Genomic DNA, 20,701 nt, shown 5'->3' with positions numbered 1-20,701 from the left:
AACTACTATGATACGTTTCCACAGCATTAAATTATCGAAAACGATAATTTTTTCAAGACAATTTCAATAAGAATAAATAATTATTTAGAACACTCTTTGTAACGGCCTTAGGCACACCACTGAATGAAACGACGTCGTATCCATATTTTGTATTACTCTTTGTAACGGATTTTTACACGACTACCATACACTATATTATTTGTATCGGCATTTTTAACGACTTTTTGCATGACTATATTATTATAATTCTTTTCATGACGGCCTTTTAATTTTTGCATCTCTCTTAGTAATGATTTTGGTAACAGCCTTGACCGTTCCAAAAAAGATAGATATACAACACTTTGATGAGTTTTTCCACTCTTCCTTTCATTCTTTCCTATTTCCTCTCTTTCTCTCTCTCTTCCTCTCTCTCCCCCCCTTCCACCCACCCCCACCACAGAACCCAACCCCCATCCCCGAATTCGGTAAATGTTTTTAAATTATTGATGTTTCTTTTTCAAATTCTTAATTTTTAAAAAAAATGCCAAATTCTTTAAAATTTCAGAAATTTTTGAAGCTTTTCTGAAAATTTTCTGATTTTTTGAAAATTTAAAAAAAATGTGATTTTTTTAATTTCAAAAAATGTTTTTAAATTCTGTAATTTAAAAAAAAATCAGAGTTTTTTTTTAAATTTCAACTTTTTTTAAATTTTTAAAATTGTGGAAATTTTTTAAAATTACTTAACTTGTTTTTCTTAAAATTACATATTTATAAAAATCCAATTTTTTTAAAATTTCAGAAATTTTTGAAGTTAAACTCAAAAGTGCTATAATAATAGATATAAAGGCTCGGTCTCAACCAGTAGCTTCTTGGAAGATTGATTTTTCTGTCATGTAGTTTACTCGCATCCATAGAGTGGCCTAGGGTAGTGATCTGAAATCTACCATAGAGTGGCCTAGGGTAGTGATCTGATATATGACCTATGCCTCATTTAGACCATGCTACTTTTAATTGCACTTGAATCCGCCCTCGTCCGGTCTCCAGACCCACCCCCATCCAGATTCAATTCTGAACCCGATAGGTCTAATTTGCAAAAGTTGATGAAATTTTCTATTTCTTCAATTCATTAACATAATTTTTTTTAAAAAAAATAAAATTAACATTTATAAATATTAAACAAGTTATTATGCTAAATATAATTTGTTTAACCAACATATGCAGTAAATGAAAGTTTAAACTTTTGATTAAATTAAATATATGTATAAACATTATTTAGAAAGGGTGTTGGACGGGGTTAGATTGAATCTAGAAACTTAAATAAATGAAAGCATAAAATACATACTTACCGATTCCGATCGAATATGGCGATCTCCATGGGGCCACGTGTTTTGATTTGTTCGCGTCTACCAGATGTGGAGTGTGGTTCCTGATCAGAAAAGAAGAGCTTGTAAGCTAGTTGAGAGGTCCCCAATTAAGATTTTCGAATGCTTAATTCAGTAATTTTGGCTCAATCTTAATTTTCTATAAGTTTGATTTTTTTTATTAGATTAAAAGGAATTTTTTGATTGAATAATATTTATTATAATTACGGTAATTGATAGTTAATGTTGCTAATTTGTAACAAAATTATGCGCAATTATGTGAAAACTAGACCTAGTCTCTCTCCCGACGTACATGCGTATGCGCAATTATGTGAAAACTCACTTTATATGTTCCTCCATCCGGACCTAGGAGCAGATGACCATGCACGTGCGTACTTCCTTCTAACCTTCAACTTTTAGTTTTTTATAATGAGAGTATAACTCTACTAGATGTTGTCCTTGTTATTCTTTCAAATAGTTCCTTCTCACTCAAATTCTCTTCTATAGGTTCCCTTTGTAGTGTAATATCAATAGTTATTTATAATTTTAGACTTCATATAGTAGCTTTGCATTTGACCGAAAATCATATGTCTAGCTGTCTCGAGCTTACGCTTATCCAATATCTCGCGCCTAGAAAATGAATTGTTATGTTTTTACTTGAATTTTATACTTAAAAATAGCACTAACATAGATGAGACTCGTATTTACCACATTGGAGATTGCTATTGCAAGCACCCTGTGCTGCAAATTGTCTTAAGATGAACAACCCATTTATTTCACTACCACATGAGACATTTGCGTTCTTGCTTGCTCTCAAACTTATCTTTTATTTTTCTCTACGTGTTTCTCCTCCTTGAGGTAGTCCCTTTTATCACATAGTTAGTGATGTGATGCACAGTTAAAGATAGCGCGGTTAAATTACTTTCCTAGCCCATATTATTTGTTTCATAAAAAAGTTTTACCTATTGAAGTATTTGGATATCTGATGCAATTATTCGCTTAAAATTATAGAAAATATAAAACATGTACATTGTCTCTCCAAGAAAGCATAAATCATTTTGGAGTATAATATTATATTATCCAATGATGTTGTTGGATTTTTTGGCCCATGACCCACCCCCCCACTTGGATGGCAGCCCACTTGCTGCTCGGCCCATTACGTGGCCCAACCCTTCTTCTAGTTAACCCTAAATCACTACTTAACCCTATTCTTCCACTATTCAGCCGATGTCTCTTCCTCTCCCTTCTTTCTATCTCTGGTTTTGTTCCTCTCAAGTTTCCAATGCTCTCGAAAATCTCTCATCATCTCACCTCTTTCTATCTTTGTTCAGTGTGTTCTATCTGATACATATATTGGTCTTCTATGGTTTTAAACAGATTGAACAACAAAAAACTAAAACCCCTCTTTGTAAAATACTTTGTGAGAATATTTGCAGAGTGTGAAAGAAACTTCTAAGTGGAATTTTGAGTGATTCTAAATGAAGCCTAAGTGGTCTCTTTGTGGGTCTTTGTATCTTGGTGGCTTCTTAGTGGAATTTTGGGTGATTCTAAAGAAACTTCTTAGTGGAATTTTGCAACCATGTGGGTTGCCGACTAGTGGTGGCGCTTGGCCATTCGGCTGCTGGATCTGGCTCCTGAGCCGGTTACATTACTGGTTTCCGTATTGCTATTTTTCTGTTATTCTTTCTTTATTCATTGATTTGAAATTATTGTATAAGGGTTTTCAAATCCACCATTCTCTCTGTAGTTATTGTTTCATTTGGGTTCATAACTTTGTGAATAAATTCCCAACAGATCTCAAATTATTATCTTCCACGATTCTTTGAAATTCCTCGCTCTTTCTATTTCCCCCTCTCTTGCTCCTTGTTTCTCGTTATCTTAGTGTGATGGCTATGTTTGTTGCTTTATTGCTCTTCAACTTCTCTTTTGTTTTCTCTCTTTGCATTTCTCCTCCTTGAAATGGCCCCTTTTATCACATAGTCGATGTTGTGCCTCATATTGACTATTGTATACGTTATTTGCCTGAACAAATCATAATTAATTACTTTCCTAGCCCGTATTATTTGTTTGACTACAAAAGGTTTTACCTATTGAAAGATTTTGGTATTTTATGCTATTATTTGCTTAAAATTATACAAAATATAAAATTTGTACATTGTCACCTCCGAGAAACAATGAATCATATCAGAGTATAATATTATCGAGTGATCTCATCATATTATCTTCCACGATTCTTTAAAACTTTTGCTCTTTCTCTTGCACCTGTTCTTGATTCCTATTATCTAAGTGTGCATGTGCGTGTGCATACCTAGACACTATTAGTTACTCAATGTACCCCATTTATAACATCTATTTCCTTTCAGTGACCCCAAAATAATGGTTCTAAGTCTAAAAGTATTCTTTTTCCCCGTAACTACCTTCTTGTTAAAGCATTGAAGTGATGCTTCTAACTTTCATCGAATATATCCTGACTTTTTTGGTTTGGTATTCTGCAGGTTATCCACTTTCGCTCGTTGGAAAGGCCTGAAAAGGATGAATTTTGTTTACAACTGTGAGTCCAATAGAAGACAGACTTTTAATTCTAGAGTGTAGCTTCCTTTGTTATGGTTGGTAATATTGATCCACTTAACGCTGCTATTCAAATTTCATTAATTGTGAAGGTCAAAGCTTGATTCATATGATGAGGTTGTTAAGAGAGTAGCAAACCAACTCGGAGTCAATGATCCGTCTAAACTACGGCTTACATCACATAATATCTACTCTCAGCGACCAAAAGCTCATCCTATAAGATACCGAGGAGTAGAAAACTTGTTAGAGATGCTGCTGCATTGCGACCAAGTATGCATTCATACAACTATAAGTCGGGGTTCATTTGATGAGGGTGTGAAACTAACAAAGCATTACTTTCTTGTTCAGCTTTCTGGTATTCTGTACTTTGAAATAGTGGATATACCTCTACCAGAATTGCAAGAGTTGAGAATCCTCGAACTAGCTTTTAGCTATGCGGCAAACTCTGAAGTGAGTATTCATTCATAATCAGACATTATGCTCCTATAGAAGTGCATACATATGCAAGACTTTCAAATTTATTACATATTTAGCAAACATTAAATATCTTATTTGTTTTCCATATATAGCTGGAAACTCACAGTATTAGTCTGCCAAAAGAAAGCATTGTTGGTGATGTGCTTGAGCATCTCAAGGAGAAGGTAATAAAGCTGACAAGTTATTACTAGGAGTGTGCGTGTGTGTGTTCCTAGAATTATAAGATTTGTCGCATAACATAGCGTTAACTGTTGCAATGTTTCGTTAAACAGGTGAAACTTTCTCGTCTAAATGCAGAGCTCAGGTTGCTGGAAGTATTCTCACACAAGATCTACAAGATCCTAAATTATTGCATCTTCTTTTTGTTTCATTCATTAGTTTCATAGTATTAATATCAAAATAATATTCTTCTAAACTTTTACTTAATAATCCAACTTAAATAGTTAAATTCAATTTATTTTATGCTAAAAAATCTTGTATGGGTTGAGTACACACAAATTGCACGTGTCGGAGATATGTACACTGACTTGGAAGTTGAGTCTCAGTACTTGCTAGGTTTTTATATTTTGCCCATGTGGTCTTCACTTAGTAAATTGTATATTGTGTTCCCAAATGGATGTTAGAAATTCCTTATGTCTAGCCTTCTATTCTTATTTTTTTAAGTTGCTGAAACTCCAAGTTGCTACAGATATATGCTAATAGTGATAAGATTGCAGCAATAAATGACAATCGTTGGACTTTACGAGTAGAGGAGGTCTGTTTCTATCTCTATACATATGTGAGTCTATTATATAAATGCTTGTATTTCTCAGGTGATACACATAACAAAAAATATCTTGGTAATTGCTTTCCATGCTAGTACTGTGTCTTTGATAGGCTACGACACTTTTTCCTTTAAAATTGGCTTCCACATATGTTCATCTTTAATATCAACAATTTCTCCACTTTTATAATTTCTCATTGCAAATACCAGAGGAAGAGAAATTTCTTGGCCCAAGTAAATGTTTGATTCATGTGTGTCACTTCATGCATGAGGATACTCAAAACCAGATGGTAGTATTTTTAGTTCGTTACTTCATAGTTTTCCTCAAATATTTGTACTCGTTCTACCTCTCTAATTCAACTGTAAGTGCATCTCTTCTATTTTCTTACTTTTAATTCTTATATATTCATTTTGCTTTTGGCGGCGAATTAAAAATCTTGGCGAGCCATTTTTCTTGATGATCAATGATGGTGAAACTGTGTCTCGTATCAAGTTTCATGTGCAGAACAAGTTGCAAGTACGAGATGAGGAATTTTACAAGGTATTACAACCCGAGCCTAATTGTTACAATCACTTTAAATGAAAATGATGGTATGATGCTTATGTGGTTAGGCATGCTACAACGTCGACTTTCTGCATGAATCTTCTCGATTTTATGCAGTGGAGATTTGCTTTTGTGTCGCATAGTCAAGTAGAAAACTTGGAGGACTCAAATACTTTGTTCGACCATTTCCAGGTCTCACTCATTCTCTCTCACAGAGACACACTCTATGACAATATTTATATGCAGATGCGCTTAAATTTCATAATATGTTTTAACTCTACAGAGAAGCAGTTTGTGCTTCTTGGGAGCAATATCTTGGACTGGAACACGTTAACAATACCGCTAAAAGGCTCCTGCAGCAAATCAAGTAATCTATACCTTGTTTTATTTTCATTTTTTTTAATAAATTTGATTTTGTTGCTCGATGTTGATAATCTTGCCGAAAGTTTTGCAGAAAATCTAACACTATGTTTGGTTTCATTTTTAACTTGTTTTGATGTGTTTTGTGGAGATAGAGAGAGAAAAGCAAAGATAAATAAGTATGTGTTAGAGATAGTGTGTATGTTTGGATTTGCTTTTGGAGATAATATAAAATATGTATGGTATGTTTGGTGTTGTTTAGAAGAAAATAAAAACTATTATTCATTGTCAAATCATGTCTCTTTTATATATATTTATATATATGTATGAGTATGTATATAATTTTTTTAGTTGTAGGGCTATAATTAATGTAGACTTATTTTGACAAAAAATAAATGAGTCTCTATTTCAAAACATCTGAAAACAACACCAAAACTTTCAAAACAAATCAAGGCAAACATTGTCCATTTTTTAGCCCTCTCGGAGATCAAAATTTCATTTCATGCTATATGTCCTTTTAGTTATCTATTGAACAAATAGTTTGATTGCTATATTATGAGCCTTGACCCTTACGTGCAAAACAAAAACTTAATATGGCATGCTATAGAACACAAGACGTACCTTAGTTGCTCTAAAAACAAAAATAAGGCATGTAACGTACTGAGTTTACGAATTCATAACATATATTTGTTTTATATCTGCAGTTGCGATGATATGTTTGTGTTTTCTATAAGAATAGTTCTAACTAAGATCTGCAATGACCTCTTCTTTTCAATATTGCACCTCACATAACAAGCCTTTGAGGATATACAATTAGGAGTGTGGCCGCCAGTGGGGTCCTTACATAGCCAGATCTTGAAAAATCATAAGTAAAACATATGGGAAAAGGCAAGCAACCCTTTGTGATCTCACAAATGAGCAAATTACCTCCTTATGAAAAAATAAATAGAGATTTGACTCGCCATAATTTTCTAGTACACCTATTTGTGTCTTTTATTGTAAAGGAGTAGTACTCCTTGTTAATGCTGCTCTATTTGTAAGGGATAGTACTCCTTGTTTATGGCTTTGTTAGAAATTCTAGGGAGGTAGCTCTCCACACTGTAACTATTTTGTGCATTTTAATATAGAAGGACTGGGGACTTCGAAAAGCTCCCCCCACCTCTAGGTGGTTTTTGTTAAAAATAAAATAGCGATTTACCTCCCTGTAATGTTAAAATACAACAATTCACCTCCATATATTTCCAAAATGAAGCAATTTACCTCCCTATATAAGGAGGTAAATTGCTTCATTTTTTAAAAAGTATAGGAGGGTAAATTGCTATATTTTTTTCATAGAGGATAATGTGCTCATTTTCAATATCACAAGGGATGAATTGCATTCACCCGTAAAACATTTGTCAAAATTGAGAGTGTAATATACATATTTGTACATATATTGGAGATCTTCTCTTGATGTAAGGTTTCACGTCGATTCACATGTAATCTAACAGCTTATTGTGGGTGTTCTAGATTTGTGCCATGGATGACCAGTCAACTATTTTTGAATGGATAGTGAGGATCGTATTCTAGATTCGTTGTATGAGTTGTACATAGTACTTGTAATTGTTAATTATACTTGGCTTCATGTACATTACTGTTGGGAGATTGTTTATTTTTTTAATTGTATATATAGATAGATAGATAGATAGATAGATAAAGAGATAGATTGCAGTGCTACTGAACTTGTTTCTGCTCTTCTGTAGTAATTTTTGTTTATTATATTGTTTTAGTCTTGGCCATTGTGCAGTTCTATCACTATGTTCTGAAGCTTTCAAGAAGGTTAAAAAATTTTGTTGGTTTAATCAATATAACATTACATGAGAATATTTTTATGCTAGGCTATTAGGACATTGTGATGTCATATTTAAAGGTTAGTAGGATTAAAGTTTTCTTATGTATAAGAACATGTGAAAGGACAAAGTAACAAATCAAAGTGGATAATTACCTTATCCCCTGAAATTTAATGTCAATATAAATGTTCATTTAGCTTTTGTGACATATGTGTGTTTTTATAAAATTTTAAGTCTGAGGAATTAGATTTATTGAAAGAGATATATAAAGTAGGGGGTTTTGTGTAAGTTGATTTATTTATTTATTTTTTGGGTGAATGTAAATTTCATTAATAAGGCATGTAAATCGAACATCCTGTCTCACAGCTATGAGGCATCATCTGGCATAAAAATATTGGAGAAATAAGTGTGTATGTGTTTCTATTGCTTTCATCACAAAGAACACAGATGCCAAGATAAGACAACCACGGTTTATTTGCCGTGGATAGTTTCCCTAATATAGCGAGCCACAGTATGAATGTATGTCTACCGATCTTCAAGGAGCCCGAGAGTAGTGAAGTCTAGCCTACCTTGGTCTCGGCGGGTGTAAGATACGATATAGCAATGCAACAGCGAGACATCGATTCGTATCTCGCCAATGAACACGATGATCGTCTCCATGGATTATAGGCAAATTCTGTAGAATCTCCTAACATGTCCGTGATGAGGGCCAGTGCCAATGCCCATCCATAATGACCCTATTAAGTTTCTCCGAGAGTCTAAGACCAGTGAGTCGCGGCCACGTGGGAGCCTTTGAATAAGTGATCTGAAGGGGTGCCACGGGTCCTACCACAAATAAAAGGTAGCTCCATCACCCACTTGGTAATCCACCAACGGTTGAATAACGGTACGTAGGCGAATGAGTTTTCTCCAACCCCACGAACCTCCATGGTACAACCACTCCACCCATATGGATGTTCTATCACAATGAATCACATCGCATAATTTCTTACCCATTAAGGCACGGTTAAGAATAGCGTGTCTCTTAAGCCCTGTCCTCTCTCTGCAGCTGGCTTACACACAACTCTCCATGCTACCTTTGCATAGGCCCCACTAGTAGCACCTTTCGATAAGAAGGAGTGCAATCTCTTCTCGATCTCTCTTTTAACACCTTTAGGTAGAATGACCGCAGAAGCCCAATAGATACTCAAAGCCATGAGAACGGATCAAATAATCTGAATCCGTCCTTCAAATGATAATGTCGTACCCTCCCAACCCTGCATGCAACTATCAATTTTTGCCAATAGAGGTTGGCAATCCGCTATTGATATTTCTAGAAGAGATTAGAGGAAGCCCCAGGTATCGCATCAATAAATACCCCTCCTAGAACCCGAGCGCTGCTAATAACTGGTTTATCATCCCGTGTGTCGCTAGTGATAAAATGAGATGGCTCTTTTGCACATTAAGCCGTAGTCCAGATAACTCAGCAAATCGATCCAGACCCCGTTTGGACACTCCAATTGAGTCTATATCAGCTTTACAGAAAAGTAGTAAAGCATCGGCAAATCCAAGCTTAAATAATTTAGATGGTCCACATTTCCAATGAAAGGAGAATAGCATATCCTCATCAATCAATTGAAGTAAGAGTAAATGAAGTAGCTCCATCACTAAGACAAAATAGATACGGTGACAACGGATCTCCCTGTCGTAACCCTAGTGACCCTACAAAGAAACCGTGTGATTTCCCATTAAGACCAACCGAGAACGAGGGTGATGTGATACACTCCTCCACTCATCGAATGAACTGTGCAGAGAACACAAATAGGTGTAGAACTGTTAGGAGGAAATCCCATTCTACCATTTCATAGGCTTTCCGAATGTCCACTTTAAGCGCACATCGTGGGGGAAGCCGTGCTTGATTGTATCCTGTAAATAGTTCCTATCCTAACATAATATTATCGCCTATACTACGACCCGGAACAAAAGCCACCTAATAGGGGGCTTATCAATTTATCCAAAGTCAAACTCAATTCTGAACAAGAATTTTCGCAATGATCTTATAGAGGACATTAAAGCAAGAAATAGAGCGAAAATCTATGACCATCATAGGGGAGTGTACCTTAGGGATTAATGCTAGAAGCGTGGTGTTGATTTACTTCATCCTACCTGATGCAAAGAAGTCTAGAATAGCTGACGTGACTTCTGTTCCCACAATCAGCCAGGTTGCTTTGTAAAACCTAGAAGAATATCCATCAGGTCCCGGTGCCTTGTCGTCTGTGATGTTAAAAATGGCCTGCTTGACTTCATCCAGCGTAACTGGTTTGAGGAGAAGTTCGGTGTCCTCCTCAATCAGCACATGTCTCGTCCATGGTCTCACGTACCCAATATTGATTGCCGGTTGTCTTTGTACCCCTCCTAATAGAGCCTGGTAAAAGAAGATAAACTCTTGAATAACCGCTCCTGGCTCTGTATAGGTGTTCCCTTGCTCGTCATTGATCTGCAAGATCCTCCGAGCAGTTCTTCTTTGGGCTATTTTGCGAAAGAAGACTTTTGAGCATTGGTCCCCTCTCTTCATCCACTGCATCTTTGCCCGTTATTGTAGCATGATTTGCTCGAGCTTCACTACCTTGGCGTATACCATCCAACAACAGTGTTCCAGTAAGAGTAATAGTTCGTCTTATCGATCCATACTCAGTAATGCTTGGGCTATCTTAAGAAAACCTTTTGCTAGCTGAACATTGCGCGAAATGCCACCCTTATTTCTCCTTTGCTGCCTGAAGACTGGCTTTAAAGCCTTTAGCTTCCGTGCAACAGCATACATAGGCACGCCTACAATAGCATGTAGCCAGACATTCTGCACACTAGGGATAAAATTCGGTGAGAGAGTAAGGTAGTTATCAAATCTAAACATAACTCCAAGTTGCATCTGTCTATCCCCATTCAATACAAGCGATGAGTGGTCCAAAGTCCGGGACAAGAGACTAGTGTAGCACGATGTGGGGAATCATGTGACTAAAATAAGCATCCGTCTAATTTGATAAGTCTTTTCTCTAGTCTTTTCTGCTCTACTTCCTTCGAAGTATTCATCTCCGATGACGTGTATTTTGATAAGTCTTCCTAGTCGGTTTGCAATCACACCTTTTGGATCTCTGGCAAGGATGCTGGCTTTGGTATCTTCTGGAGTATTATACCATCCGATCTTTACGGATCCCTCCAAGCTCAATTCTACAAGCTTTATGAAGTTTTCCTTATCAAGCTTTAGGGTCGTTGCTGCTATCTTGATGGTTGCAACCCATTCGTCTATTAATTTCTCAGTTTTTCGGAAATCGATAATATCCAAGTTCAGTATAGCCCCATATGGATGTAAGGGCTGGAGTATGGTTCTTGCCCAAGGTGTATTCTTCGGCACTCTCTTTGAATTTCTTCCTGAATTTTTCTTTAGCCTGGTTCCCACAAACATTGGAGTGGCATTAGTGTGGAAATCCGCACTCTCTCTCATCGTTTGATCCTGTGGAGGATCATTAGAATATATACTTCCCTCCAGTGGTGGTAACGCTGGAGTGATCTCATTTATTTGGATATTGACTAAATCTACAATCGCAAGTTGGGAAAAGGATTCCGTCAATTCAAGTAGATCCAATATATCTGCTCTCGTTACCTCCATTATTTTATAGTTCTGATTGATGCGATAATCAGATCTTTTTTGGACTTCGGCTTTGGAATCTCCGTGGCATTCCCCTTCTGATGTAGAAGAGGTATTGTTCCAAGGACATCCCTAATACGCTCTTGTTTGAATTTTAATGTCTCAGGGCTCTCCTTTTGGTTTCGTTTCATATCTGTAATTTCTGCCCTCAGATCTGTAAGGCCCTTGTGTAGATTGGGAAGGATCTTAAGGACCTCGTCCACCTTTAGGTTCAAAGATTCTATTTTTATAGGTATGTGTATTAGCCTATGTCCATAGTCTTGAACTATTTTTTATATCTCCCCCGTATCTTGAGATATCTTCGATGTATCCGGCTCGAGTTCTTCCAATCAGTCATAATTTTTAGAACTGAAATTATATAGGAATTTACCCGTTTCGTTTCTCCTGGTTGGGATTCTACCATGGACTTCAGTGGAGTGTAGACGCCTTACTGCATTTCCTGGTAGTACTTGTCGAACCTCAAAATTTCTCAGCCACTCCTGTTCTTCTTCTGACGTGAGAAGTTTTGGATCAATCCTTTTGGGACCGTTGTAACACTTGTTAAGAATTTCCATTCCAGAATTCAGAAATATTCCCTATTTTAAGAGTAAATCAAACTTTCATTCGGTTTCATTTTCTCTCGAAAAGTCTCCTCCATTATTAGATAAATCATATCAAATCTAATATACCATTCTAGGCGAGCATGGATGAAAATATGCAAAAAAAAATGCAAGAGTAGTGAAAATGGACTAAAATTCGCTCATGAAAGTATTAGAGGGGTAAAATAGTCCAAAATTTAGCCCAAATCCGTTCAGATTCTGTCAAAGGAGCAAAATTGAGTGGTTTAGAAAGTTATGGGACTAAAATAGGATGGCTTAAAATTGAGGGATTAAAACGAGAAATGGCCAAAGTTAGGGGACTAATACTGACTTTAATTTTTTTCTAAAATTTTCATTTAATGTTCAGTTTTCATGTTTGATTCTTCATTCCCTAATTTTTTAATATTGTTATATATATTGTGGCCGAATGACTTATTTAAATGTAGGCCCACTGAAAACTACCAAGGCCGACCTATCTAGAAGACCCATCTCCAAACCCGACCCACGAACCTATCTACTTATATACCTAACCCTAATCTTCTACCCTTATTTCTTCCCTCTCATTTTCTCCTTGCGTCGCCTGCTGCTCTTTCTTCCTCTACCTTACCTTATACCACCACCGTCCACAATGGTGGCTTTCCAAAGCCAAACCCATGGCTTTTGGAAAGCCACCCTACTCTTATCATATTCAATCGATCACCCCAGCTTTAAAAGGGGGGGTCTGATCCGCGGCCATAATATAACGAGTTCTTCTCTCTTTGTGTATTATCCTCTTCTCTCATAAAGTTCTTAGTGAACCCATTTGGGTCTCAGTGGCTAAACCTGTGGATCTTTGTGATCTGAAATTAAGAGGTGCTTTTCGTTGAGGTTTGAGGTGGTGTAACCATGGATCGGTTGGCTTATGGGAACGGTGCCTTCTGACCGTGTTTTCATATACTGGTTTTGGATTTGGTTGTTCTAAGCCTGTTCATAACTATACTATTATTATGATTATTTCTTATTTTTTGTTCATATTTTTTATTATTCAAAGTCTGTAATATTGGCCTGTAATATCTTAAGGAGTTTCATACTCCATTCTCTATAATAGTTGATAGGTCATTTTTTAAAGGAAATACCACGAGAGGCTTTAACTCTCTAGAGTGGTGTGACGCCCCAAAAATTATAATACATAATTGGGGGATTAATTGGTAACTTTTTATAAAATTTAGTTGATTGGTAAATAAATTATGTTCCATAATTGGAATATAATAACACTTGAATGGGTTAAATTGAAGCTCGTTATAATATTTAAGAATAAATTAAATTAATTAAGAGATTTAGAAGGGATGTGATGGGTATTTTAAGAAAACTCTTATTAAATTAATAAAATAATAATATGATATATATATATGTAAATGATATGTATATATATATATTAGTAAATAATATATATATATATATATATAAAAGAAAGATAAAAGAAAAGAAAAAAAAAAAGGAGGAAGGAAAAGGTTTGGGGGTGGGCCCTCACCCACCGCCCCACCCCCTATATATATATATATATATATATATATTTTAGCTAATTATCATAATATCACATTTATAAATTCGCAATTTCCTTCTCTGTTCGGCAATTCGCAGCGAGAGGTAAGTTTTATTTTGATTTCTATTAATTTATATAAATATATTATTTATTTAGTTCATTTATTAAATGTTGTTTATATTGAGTGATGTACTATTTAATTGGAGTATTTTATAATTTTGGTTATTTAAATTAGTGTCGAGTTAAATATCACAATTGCTATAAAAATGATATAGTTGGGTAATTAAAATATTAGATTTGTTAGATTTAATTATCGTTATAGCTAATTTACACAATTCCATCGAAATGATTAACGAAATATGTAATTCTATGTAGTGTTGCTTAATTCAATTATATAACAAAGATAAATTGGTAGAAAATTCATAGAAATGATTTGAAAATTATATTTATGAAATATTATGTTATTAAAGAGGAAAAACGAAGATTTGTACTTCGATAGAAGTGGAATATTAAAGAATTATGGGAAATCGTACGAATAAGATTTAGTATTATATTTAAAAGAAATTACAATATTCTCGATATATTAATTGTGTGTGGTATAACTCATTATAGGATATGGGGGTAAAGTGAAAAGGCCGAACCACCACCTATTGAATAGATAAAGGAATTGTAAGGTCGACGTATGTAAATAATTAGTATTATCTATATATATATCTTTATTTGTGATTTTATTATTATCTAAATTTGTGGTTCATGCTGACATGGATTTATCTGGAAGTATATAAGTGATGGATGATTTGATTTGACTGATGGTATTGTGTACGTGGAATGAGAAAATACGTTGAAATATCATGTTTGTTGTATGTTATGTTGTGGGTGTCTGAAAATGAGAATGTAATGATATATGGTTTTACGTTAGTTGCTTACAAGAATGGTGATATGTGAAAATGAGGGAGTGGTGGAAATTGAATATAATTGTGGTGTGAATACCCCTTGATGTGTTGAAAAGCCTATCAGGCGATATGAAAGTGCTATGTGCAAAAAGAAAGTGCTATGTGCGAAATGAAACAGCTATGTGTGAAATGAGATTGATGAGTCGGCTTTCAAGGGGTTCACTTGAATTTATGTAACGGTGAGATTGAGTTGGCGGGAAAAACACAATATCACCTTCTGGTAAGCAAACTAGGAAAAATGGAGTTTGGTTGGTTGTCTTATTATGAGATAGTCATGTGGTGTAATAATGTTGATTATGTCGGAATTGAATTAATTGTATTCTATTCGTGTTGCTTGTTTATCTTGTTTAGGCTGTGTTTGACATGCATACATAGATAAGGCTGGTTATTTGCTTACTAAGTGGCAGGCTTATCCCTCTGCTGACATTTTCTTTCAGGAGTAGACTTTGCGGTGTTTGACTGCTGAATACTAGGTCTACGGGTTATACTTAGGCAGGTCGGTCCAGTATGCTATTTTCTCCTCGTTATCAGTTAGAGTACAAATCATATTTTGTTGTATACAGGGAACGTAAGCATGAAAATTACTTGTGGTGTTTGATATGTATATATATGATGTTGTGGGTTGATAATACCTATTATGACGTTGGGATTACATATGCAAATTAATTAGATGGTTAGGTGCAAACGTATATAGATGAACACAGGGATTACTATAACTATGGTGTTTAGCATAGATATAGCTCTTGTAGCAAAGGGGGTGCCACATTAGGTGGTATCAGAGCAGAGATTAGATTTCCTTGGGATAGTAGACGAAATGTAATATTATATGTAAGGTGTATATGTTAGGAATCTACTCACATGTGTGTATTTCATATAAGATGGAAGCGTCAAGAGAAAACGCTGCTGGCCCAACTGAGTCATTAGAGTCTGTGCAGGGTCATGATTCTGGATCAGAACATCAGAGGTTAGAATCCCAAAATAGAAATGCCCCACAACCAGAAATGAACCCCTTTATGCAACAATTTGTTGGAATGATGCAGAGGACATGAGAGAAAAATACCAATATTTATTTCATGAGCCGGTAAGTTAGTTAAATTTCGAGAACGAAATTTTTATTAGGAGGGGAGAATTGTGACACCCCAAAAATTATAATACATAATTGGGGGATTAATTGGTAAATCTTTATGAAATTTAGTTAATTGATAAATAAATTATGCTCCATAATTGGAATATAATAAAATTTGAACGGGTTAAATTGGAGCTCGTTATAATATTTGAGAACAAATTATATTAATTAAGAAATTTAGGAGGGACATGATGGGTATTTTAAGAAAACTCTTATTAAATTAATAAAATAATAATATGATATATATATATATATGTAAATGATATGTATATATATATTAGTAAATAATATATATATATATAAAAGAAAGATCAAAGAAAAGAAAAAAAAAAGAGGAAGGAAAAGGTTTGGGGGTGGGCTCTCACCCACCGCCCCACCCCCTACATATATATATATATATATGTGAGCCAATTATCATAATATCACATTTATAAATTCGCAATTTCCTTCTCTGTTCGGCAATTCGCAGCGAGAGGTAAGTTTTATTTTAATTTCTATTAATTTATATAAATATATTATTTATTTAGTTTATTTATTAAATATTGATTATATTGAGCGATGTACTATTTAATTGGAGTATTTTATAATTTTGGCTATTTAAATTAGTGTCGAGTTAAATATCACAATCGCTATAAAAATGATATAGTTGGGTAATTAAAATATTAGATTTGTTAGATTTAATTATCGTTATAGCTAATTTACACAATTCCATCGGAATGGTTAACGAATTATGTAATTCTATATATTGTTGCTTAATTAAATTATATAGCAACGATAAATTGGTAGAAAATTCATAGAAATGATTTGAAAATTATATTTAAGAAATATTATGTTATTAAAGAGGAAAAACGAACATTTGTACTTCGATAGAAGGGGAATATTAAAGAATTATTGAAAATCGTACGAATAAGATTTAGTATTATATTTAAAAGAAATTACGATATTCTCGATATATTAATTGTGTGTGGTATAACTCATTATAGGATTTGGGGGTAAAGTGAAAAGGCCGAACCACCACCTATTGAATAGATAAAGGCGTTGTAAGGTCGAGGTAAGTAAATAATTAGTATTATTTATATATGTATCTTTATTTGTGATTTCACTATTATCTGAATTTGTGGTTCATGCTGACATGGATTTATCTGAAAGTATATAAGTGATAGATGATTTGATTTGACTGATGGTATTGTATACGTGGAATAAGAAAATATGTTGAAATATCATGTTTGTTGTATGTAATGTTGTGGGCGTCTGAAAATGAGAATGTATTGATACATGGTTTTATGTTACTAGTTGCATACAAGAATGGTGATATGTGAAAATGAGGGAGTCGTGGAAATTGAATATAATTGTGGTGTGAATACCCCTTGATGTGTTGAAAAGCCTATAAGGCGATATGAAAGTGCTATGTGCGAAAAGAAAGTGCTATGTGCGAAAACAAAATGCTATGTGCAGAATAAAACAGCTATGTGCGAAATGAGATTGATGAGCCGACTGTCAAGGGTGTTCACTTGAATTTATGTAACGGTGAGATTGAGTTGGCGGGAAAAACACAATATCACCTTCTGGTAAGCAAACTAGGAAAAATGGATTCTGGTTGGTTGTCTTATTATGAGATAGTCATGTGGTGTAATAAAGTTGATTATGTTGGAATTAAATTGATTGTATTATATTCGTGTTGTTTGTTTATTTTGTTTGGGCTGTGTTTGACATGCATATATAGATAAGGCTGATTATTTGCTTACTGAGTGGCAGGCTTATCCCTCTGCTGACATTTTCTTTCAGGAGTAGACTTTGAGCTGTTTGACTGTTGAAGACTAGGTCTACGCGTTTTAGTCAGGCAGGTCGGGGCAGTATGCTATTTTCTCCTTGTTGTCAGTTAGAGTACAAATCATATTTTGTTGTATAGAGGGAACGTAAGCATGAAAATTGCTTGTGGTGTTTGATATGTATATATATGATGTTGTGGGTTGATAATACCTATTATGACGTTGGGATTACGTATGCAAATTAATTAGATGGTTATGCGCAAATGTATATATATGAACACAGGGATTGCTATAAGTATGATGTTTAGCGTAGATATAGCTCTTGTAGCGAAGGAGTGCTACATTAGGTGGTATCAGAGCAGGGATGAGATTTTCTTGGGATAGTAAACGAAATGTAATATTATATGTAAGGTGTATATGTTAGGAATCTACTCACATGTGTGTATTTCATATAGGATAGAAGCGTCAAGAGAAAACGCTGCTGGCCCAACTGAGTCATTGGAGTCTGTGCAACGTCATGATTCTGGATCAGAACATCAGGGGTTAGAATCCAAAAATAGAAATGCCCCACAACCAGAAATGAATCCCTTTATGCAACAGTTTGTTGGAATGATGCAGAGGACATGAGAGAAAAATACCTATATTTATTTCATGAGCCGGTAAGTTAGTTAAATTTCGAGGACGAAATTTTTATTAAGAGGGGAGAATTGTGACGCCCCAAAAATTGTAATACATAATTGGGGTATTAATTGGTAAATCTTTATGAAATTTAGTTAATTGGTAAATAAATTATGTTCCATAATTGGAATATAATAAAACTTGAACGGATTAAATTGGAGCTCGTTATAATATTTGAGAACAAATTAAATTAATTAAGAAATTTAGGGGGGACGTGATGGGTATTTTAACAAAACTCTTATTAAATTAATAAAATAATAATATGATATATATGTTAATGATATGTATATATATATATATTAGTAAATAATATATATATATATATATATAAAAGAAAGATAAAAGAAAAGAAAAAAAAACAGGAAGGAAAAGGTTTCGGGGTGGGCCCTCACCCACCGGCCCACCCCCGACATATATATATATATGTGAGCCAATTATCATAATATCACATTTATAAATTCGCAATTTCCTTCTCTGTTCGGCAATTCGCAGCGTGAGGTAAGTTTTATTTTAATTTATATTAATTGATATAAATATATTATTTATTTAGTTCATTTATTAAATGTTGATTATATTGAGAGATGTACTATTTAATCGAAGTATTTTATAATTTGGGCTATTTAAATTAGTGTCGAGTTAAATATCACAATTGCTATAAAAATGATATTGTTGGGTAATTAAACTATTAGATTTGTAGTATTTAATTATCGTTATAGCTAATTTACACAATTGCATCGGAATGATTAACGAAATATGTAATTCTATGTATTGTTGCTTAATTAAATTATATAGCAACGATAAATTGGTAGAGAATTCATAGAAATGATTTGAAAATTACATTTAAGAAATATTATGTTATTAAAGAGGAAAAACGAAGATTTGTACTTCGATAGAAATGGAATATTAAAGAATTATTGAAAATCGTACGAATAAGATTTAGTATTATATTTAAAGAAAATTACGATTTCTCGATATATTAATTGTGTGTGGTATAACTCATTATAGGATACGAGGGTAAAGTGAAAATGCCGAACCACCACCTATTGAATAGATAAAGGCGTTGTAAAGTCGAGGTAAGTAACTAATTAGTATTATCTATATATGTATCTTTATTTGTGATTTTATTGTTATCTGAATTTGTGGTTCATGCTGACATGCATTTATCTGAAAATATATAAGTGATGGATGATTTGATTTGACTGATAGTATTGTGTACGTGGAATGAGAAAATACGTTGAAATATCATATTTGTTGTATGTTATGTTGTGGGTGTCTGAAAATGAGAATGTATTGATATATGGTTTTACGTTACTAGTTGCTTACAAGAATGGTGATATGTGGAAATCAGGGAGTGGTGAAAATTGAATATAATTGTGGTGTGAATACCCCTTGATGTGTTGAAAAGCCTATAAGGCGATATGAAAGTGCTATGTGCGAAATGAAACAGCTACGTGTGAAAAAAAAATGCTATGTGAAAAAAAAATGCTATGTGCCAAAAGAGATTGATAAGCCGGCTGTCAAGGGGGTTCACTTGAATTTATGTAACGGTGAGATTGAGTTGGCGGGAAAAACACAATATCACCTTCTGGTAAGCAAACTAGGAAAAATGGATTCTGGTTGGTTGTCTTATTATGAGATAGTCATGTGGTGTAATAAAGTTGATTATGTTGGAATTAAATTGATTGTATTATATTCGTGTTGTTTGTTTATTTTGTTTGGGCTGTGTTTGACATGCATATATAGATAAGGCTGATTATTTGCTTACTGAGTGGCAGGCTTATCCCTCTGCTGACATTTTCTTTCAGGAGTAGACTTTGAGCTGTTTGACTGTTGAAGACTAGGTCTACGCGTTTTAGTCAGGCAGGTCGGGGCAGTATGCTATTTTCTCCTTGTTGTCAGTTAGAGTACAAATCATATTTTGTTGTATCGAGGGAACGTAAGCATGAAAATTTCTTTTGGTGTTTGATATTTATATATATGATGTTGTGGGTTGATAATACTTATTTTGACGTTGGATTACGTATGCAAATTAATTACATAGTTATGTGCAAATGTATATATATGAATATAGGGATTACTATAAGTATGATGTTTAGCGTAGATATAGCTCTTGTAGCGAAGGGGGTGCTACAAGTGGTATCAGAGCCTCGTCGTTGATCGCCAATCTCGCCTTGGTGGTGGTAACCTCTGAAACCCCTCCTTTTATAATTTCTACATTTTTTTTATTATTTATTTGTTTTGTCAATTGATTTGTTGATTATTACTGTTATTGTTATACTGCGGTTAAATCCCCCTAATATCCCACCTGGCCGGACCCTTGAGGTAGTCGGGTATCTAGCCAGGACATAGGTTGGAAAACCCCAGTTTATTATCTGTTGTGATTATTAATTACCTGTTGTGATTATTTACTATCCGTTGTGATTGTCTGTTGTGATTATCTTTTTTTTCGGAATTATTTTCTTGTGATCTGTGTGATTAATCCTGAAACTATTGTGGATATTTTCTAGAAAAT

General features: G+C 34.3%; 1 protein-coding gene across 4 annotated transcripts; it reads left to right on the top strand.

Moving 5' to 3' along the window:
- The first annotated feature begins 2,575 nt into the window (after positions 1-2,575).
- Positions 2,576-20,205, top strand: LOC148784410 (ubiquitin C-terminal hydrolase 12-like). Of its 4 annotated transcripts, none has more exons than XM_088876986.1 (14): positions 2,576-2,994; positions 3,836-3,891; positions 4,001-4,178; positions 4,257-4,358; positions 4,478-4,549; positions 4,658-5,689; positions 5,810-5,884; positions 5,976-6,059; positions 15,054-15,112; positions 16,726-16,793; positions 17,528-17,586; positions 17,967-18,170; positions 19,195-19,262; positions 19,995-20,205. In XM_088876986.1, exons 3-6 carry the CDS (start codon positions 4,158-4,160, stop codon positions 4,769-4,771), a joined length of 309 nt encoding a protein of 102 aa, XP_088733112.1. In that variant the 5' UTR covers positions 2,576-2,994; positions 3,836-3,891; positions 4,001-4,157; the 3' UTR covers positions 4,772-5,689; positions 5,810-5,884; positions 5,976-6,059; positions 15,054-15,112; positions 16,726-16,793; positions 17,528-17,586; positions 17,967-18,170; positions 19,195-19,262; positions 19,995-20,205. The 4 variants fall into 4 exon arrangements, with proteins under 4 accessions (XP_088733112.1, XP_088733110.1, XP_088733111.1 ...); XM_088876984.1 differs by having other exon boundaries at positions 5,761-5,884; XM_088876985.1 differs by lacking the exon at positions 17,967-18,170 and having other exon boundaries at positions 5,761-5,884.
- The last annotated feature ends 496 nt before the right edge of the window (positions 20,206-20,701 follow it).

This window comes from Sesamum indicum, linkage group LG13, assembly GCF_026168435.1.
Source record: "Sesamum indicum cultivar Baizhima isolate 11 linkage group LG13, ASM2616843v1, whole genome shotgun sequence".
NCBI classification, from domain to species: Eukaryota; Viridiplantae; Streptophyta; class Magnoliopsida; order Lamiales; family Pedaliaceae; genus Sesamum; species Sesamum indicum.
Note: the sequence above shows the minus strand (reverse complement) of the source record. Positions and strands in the feature narration are given on the sequence as shown.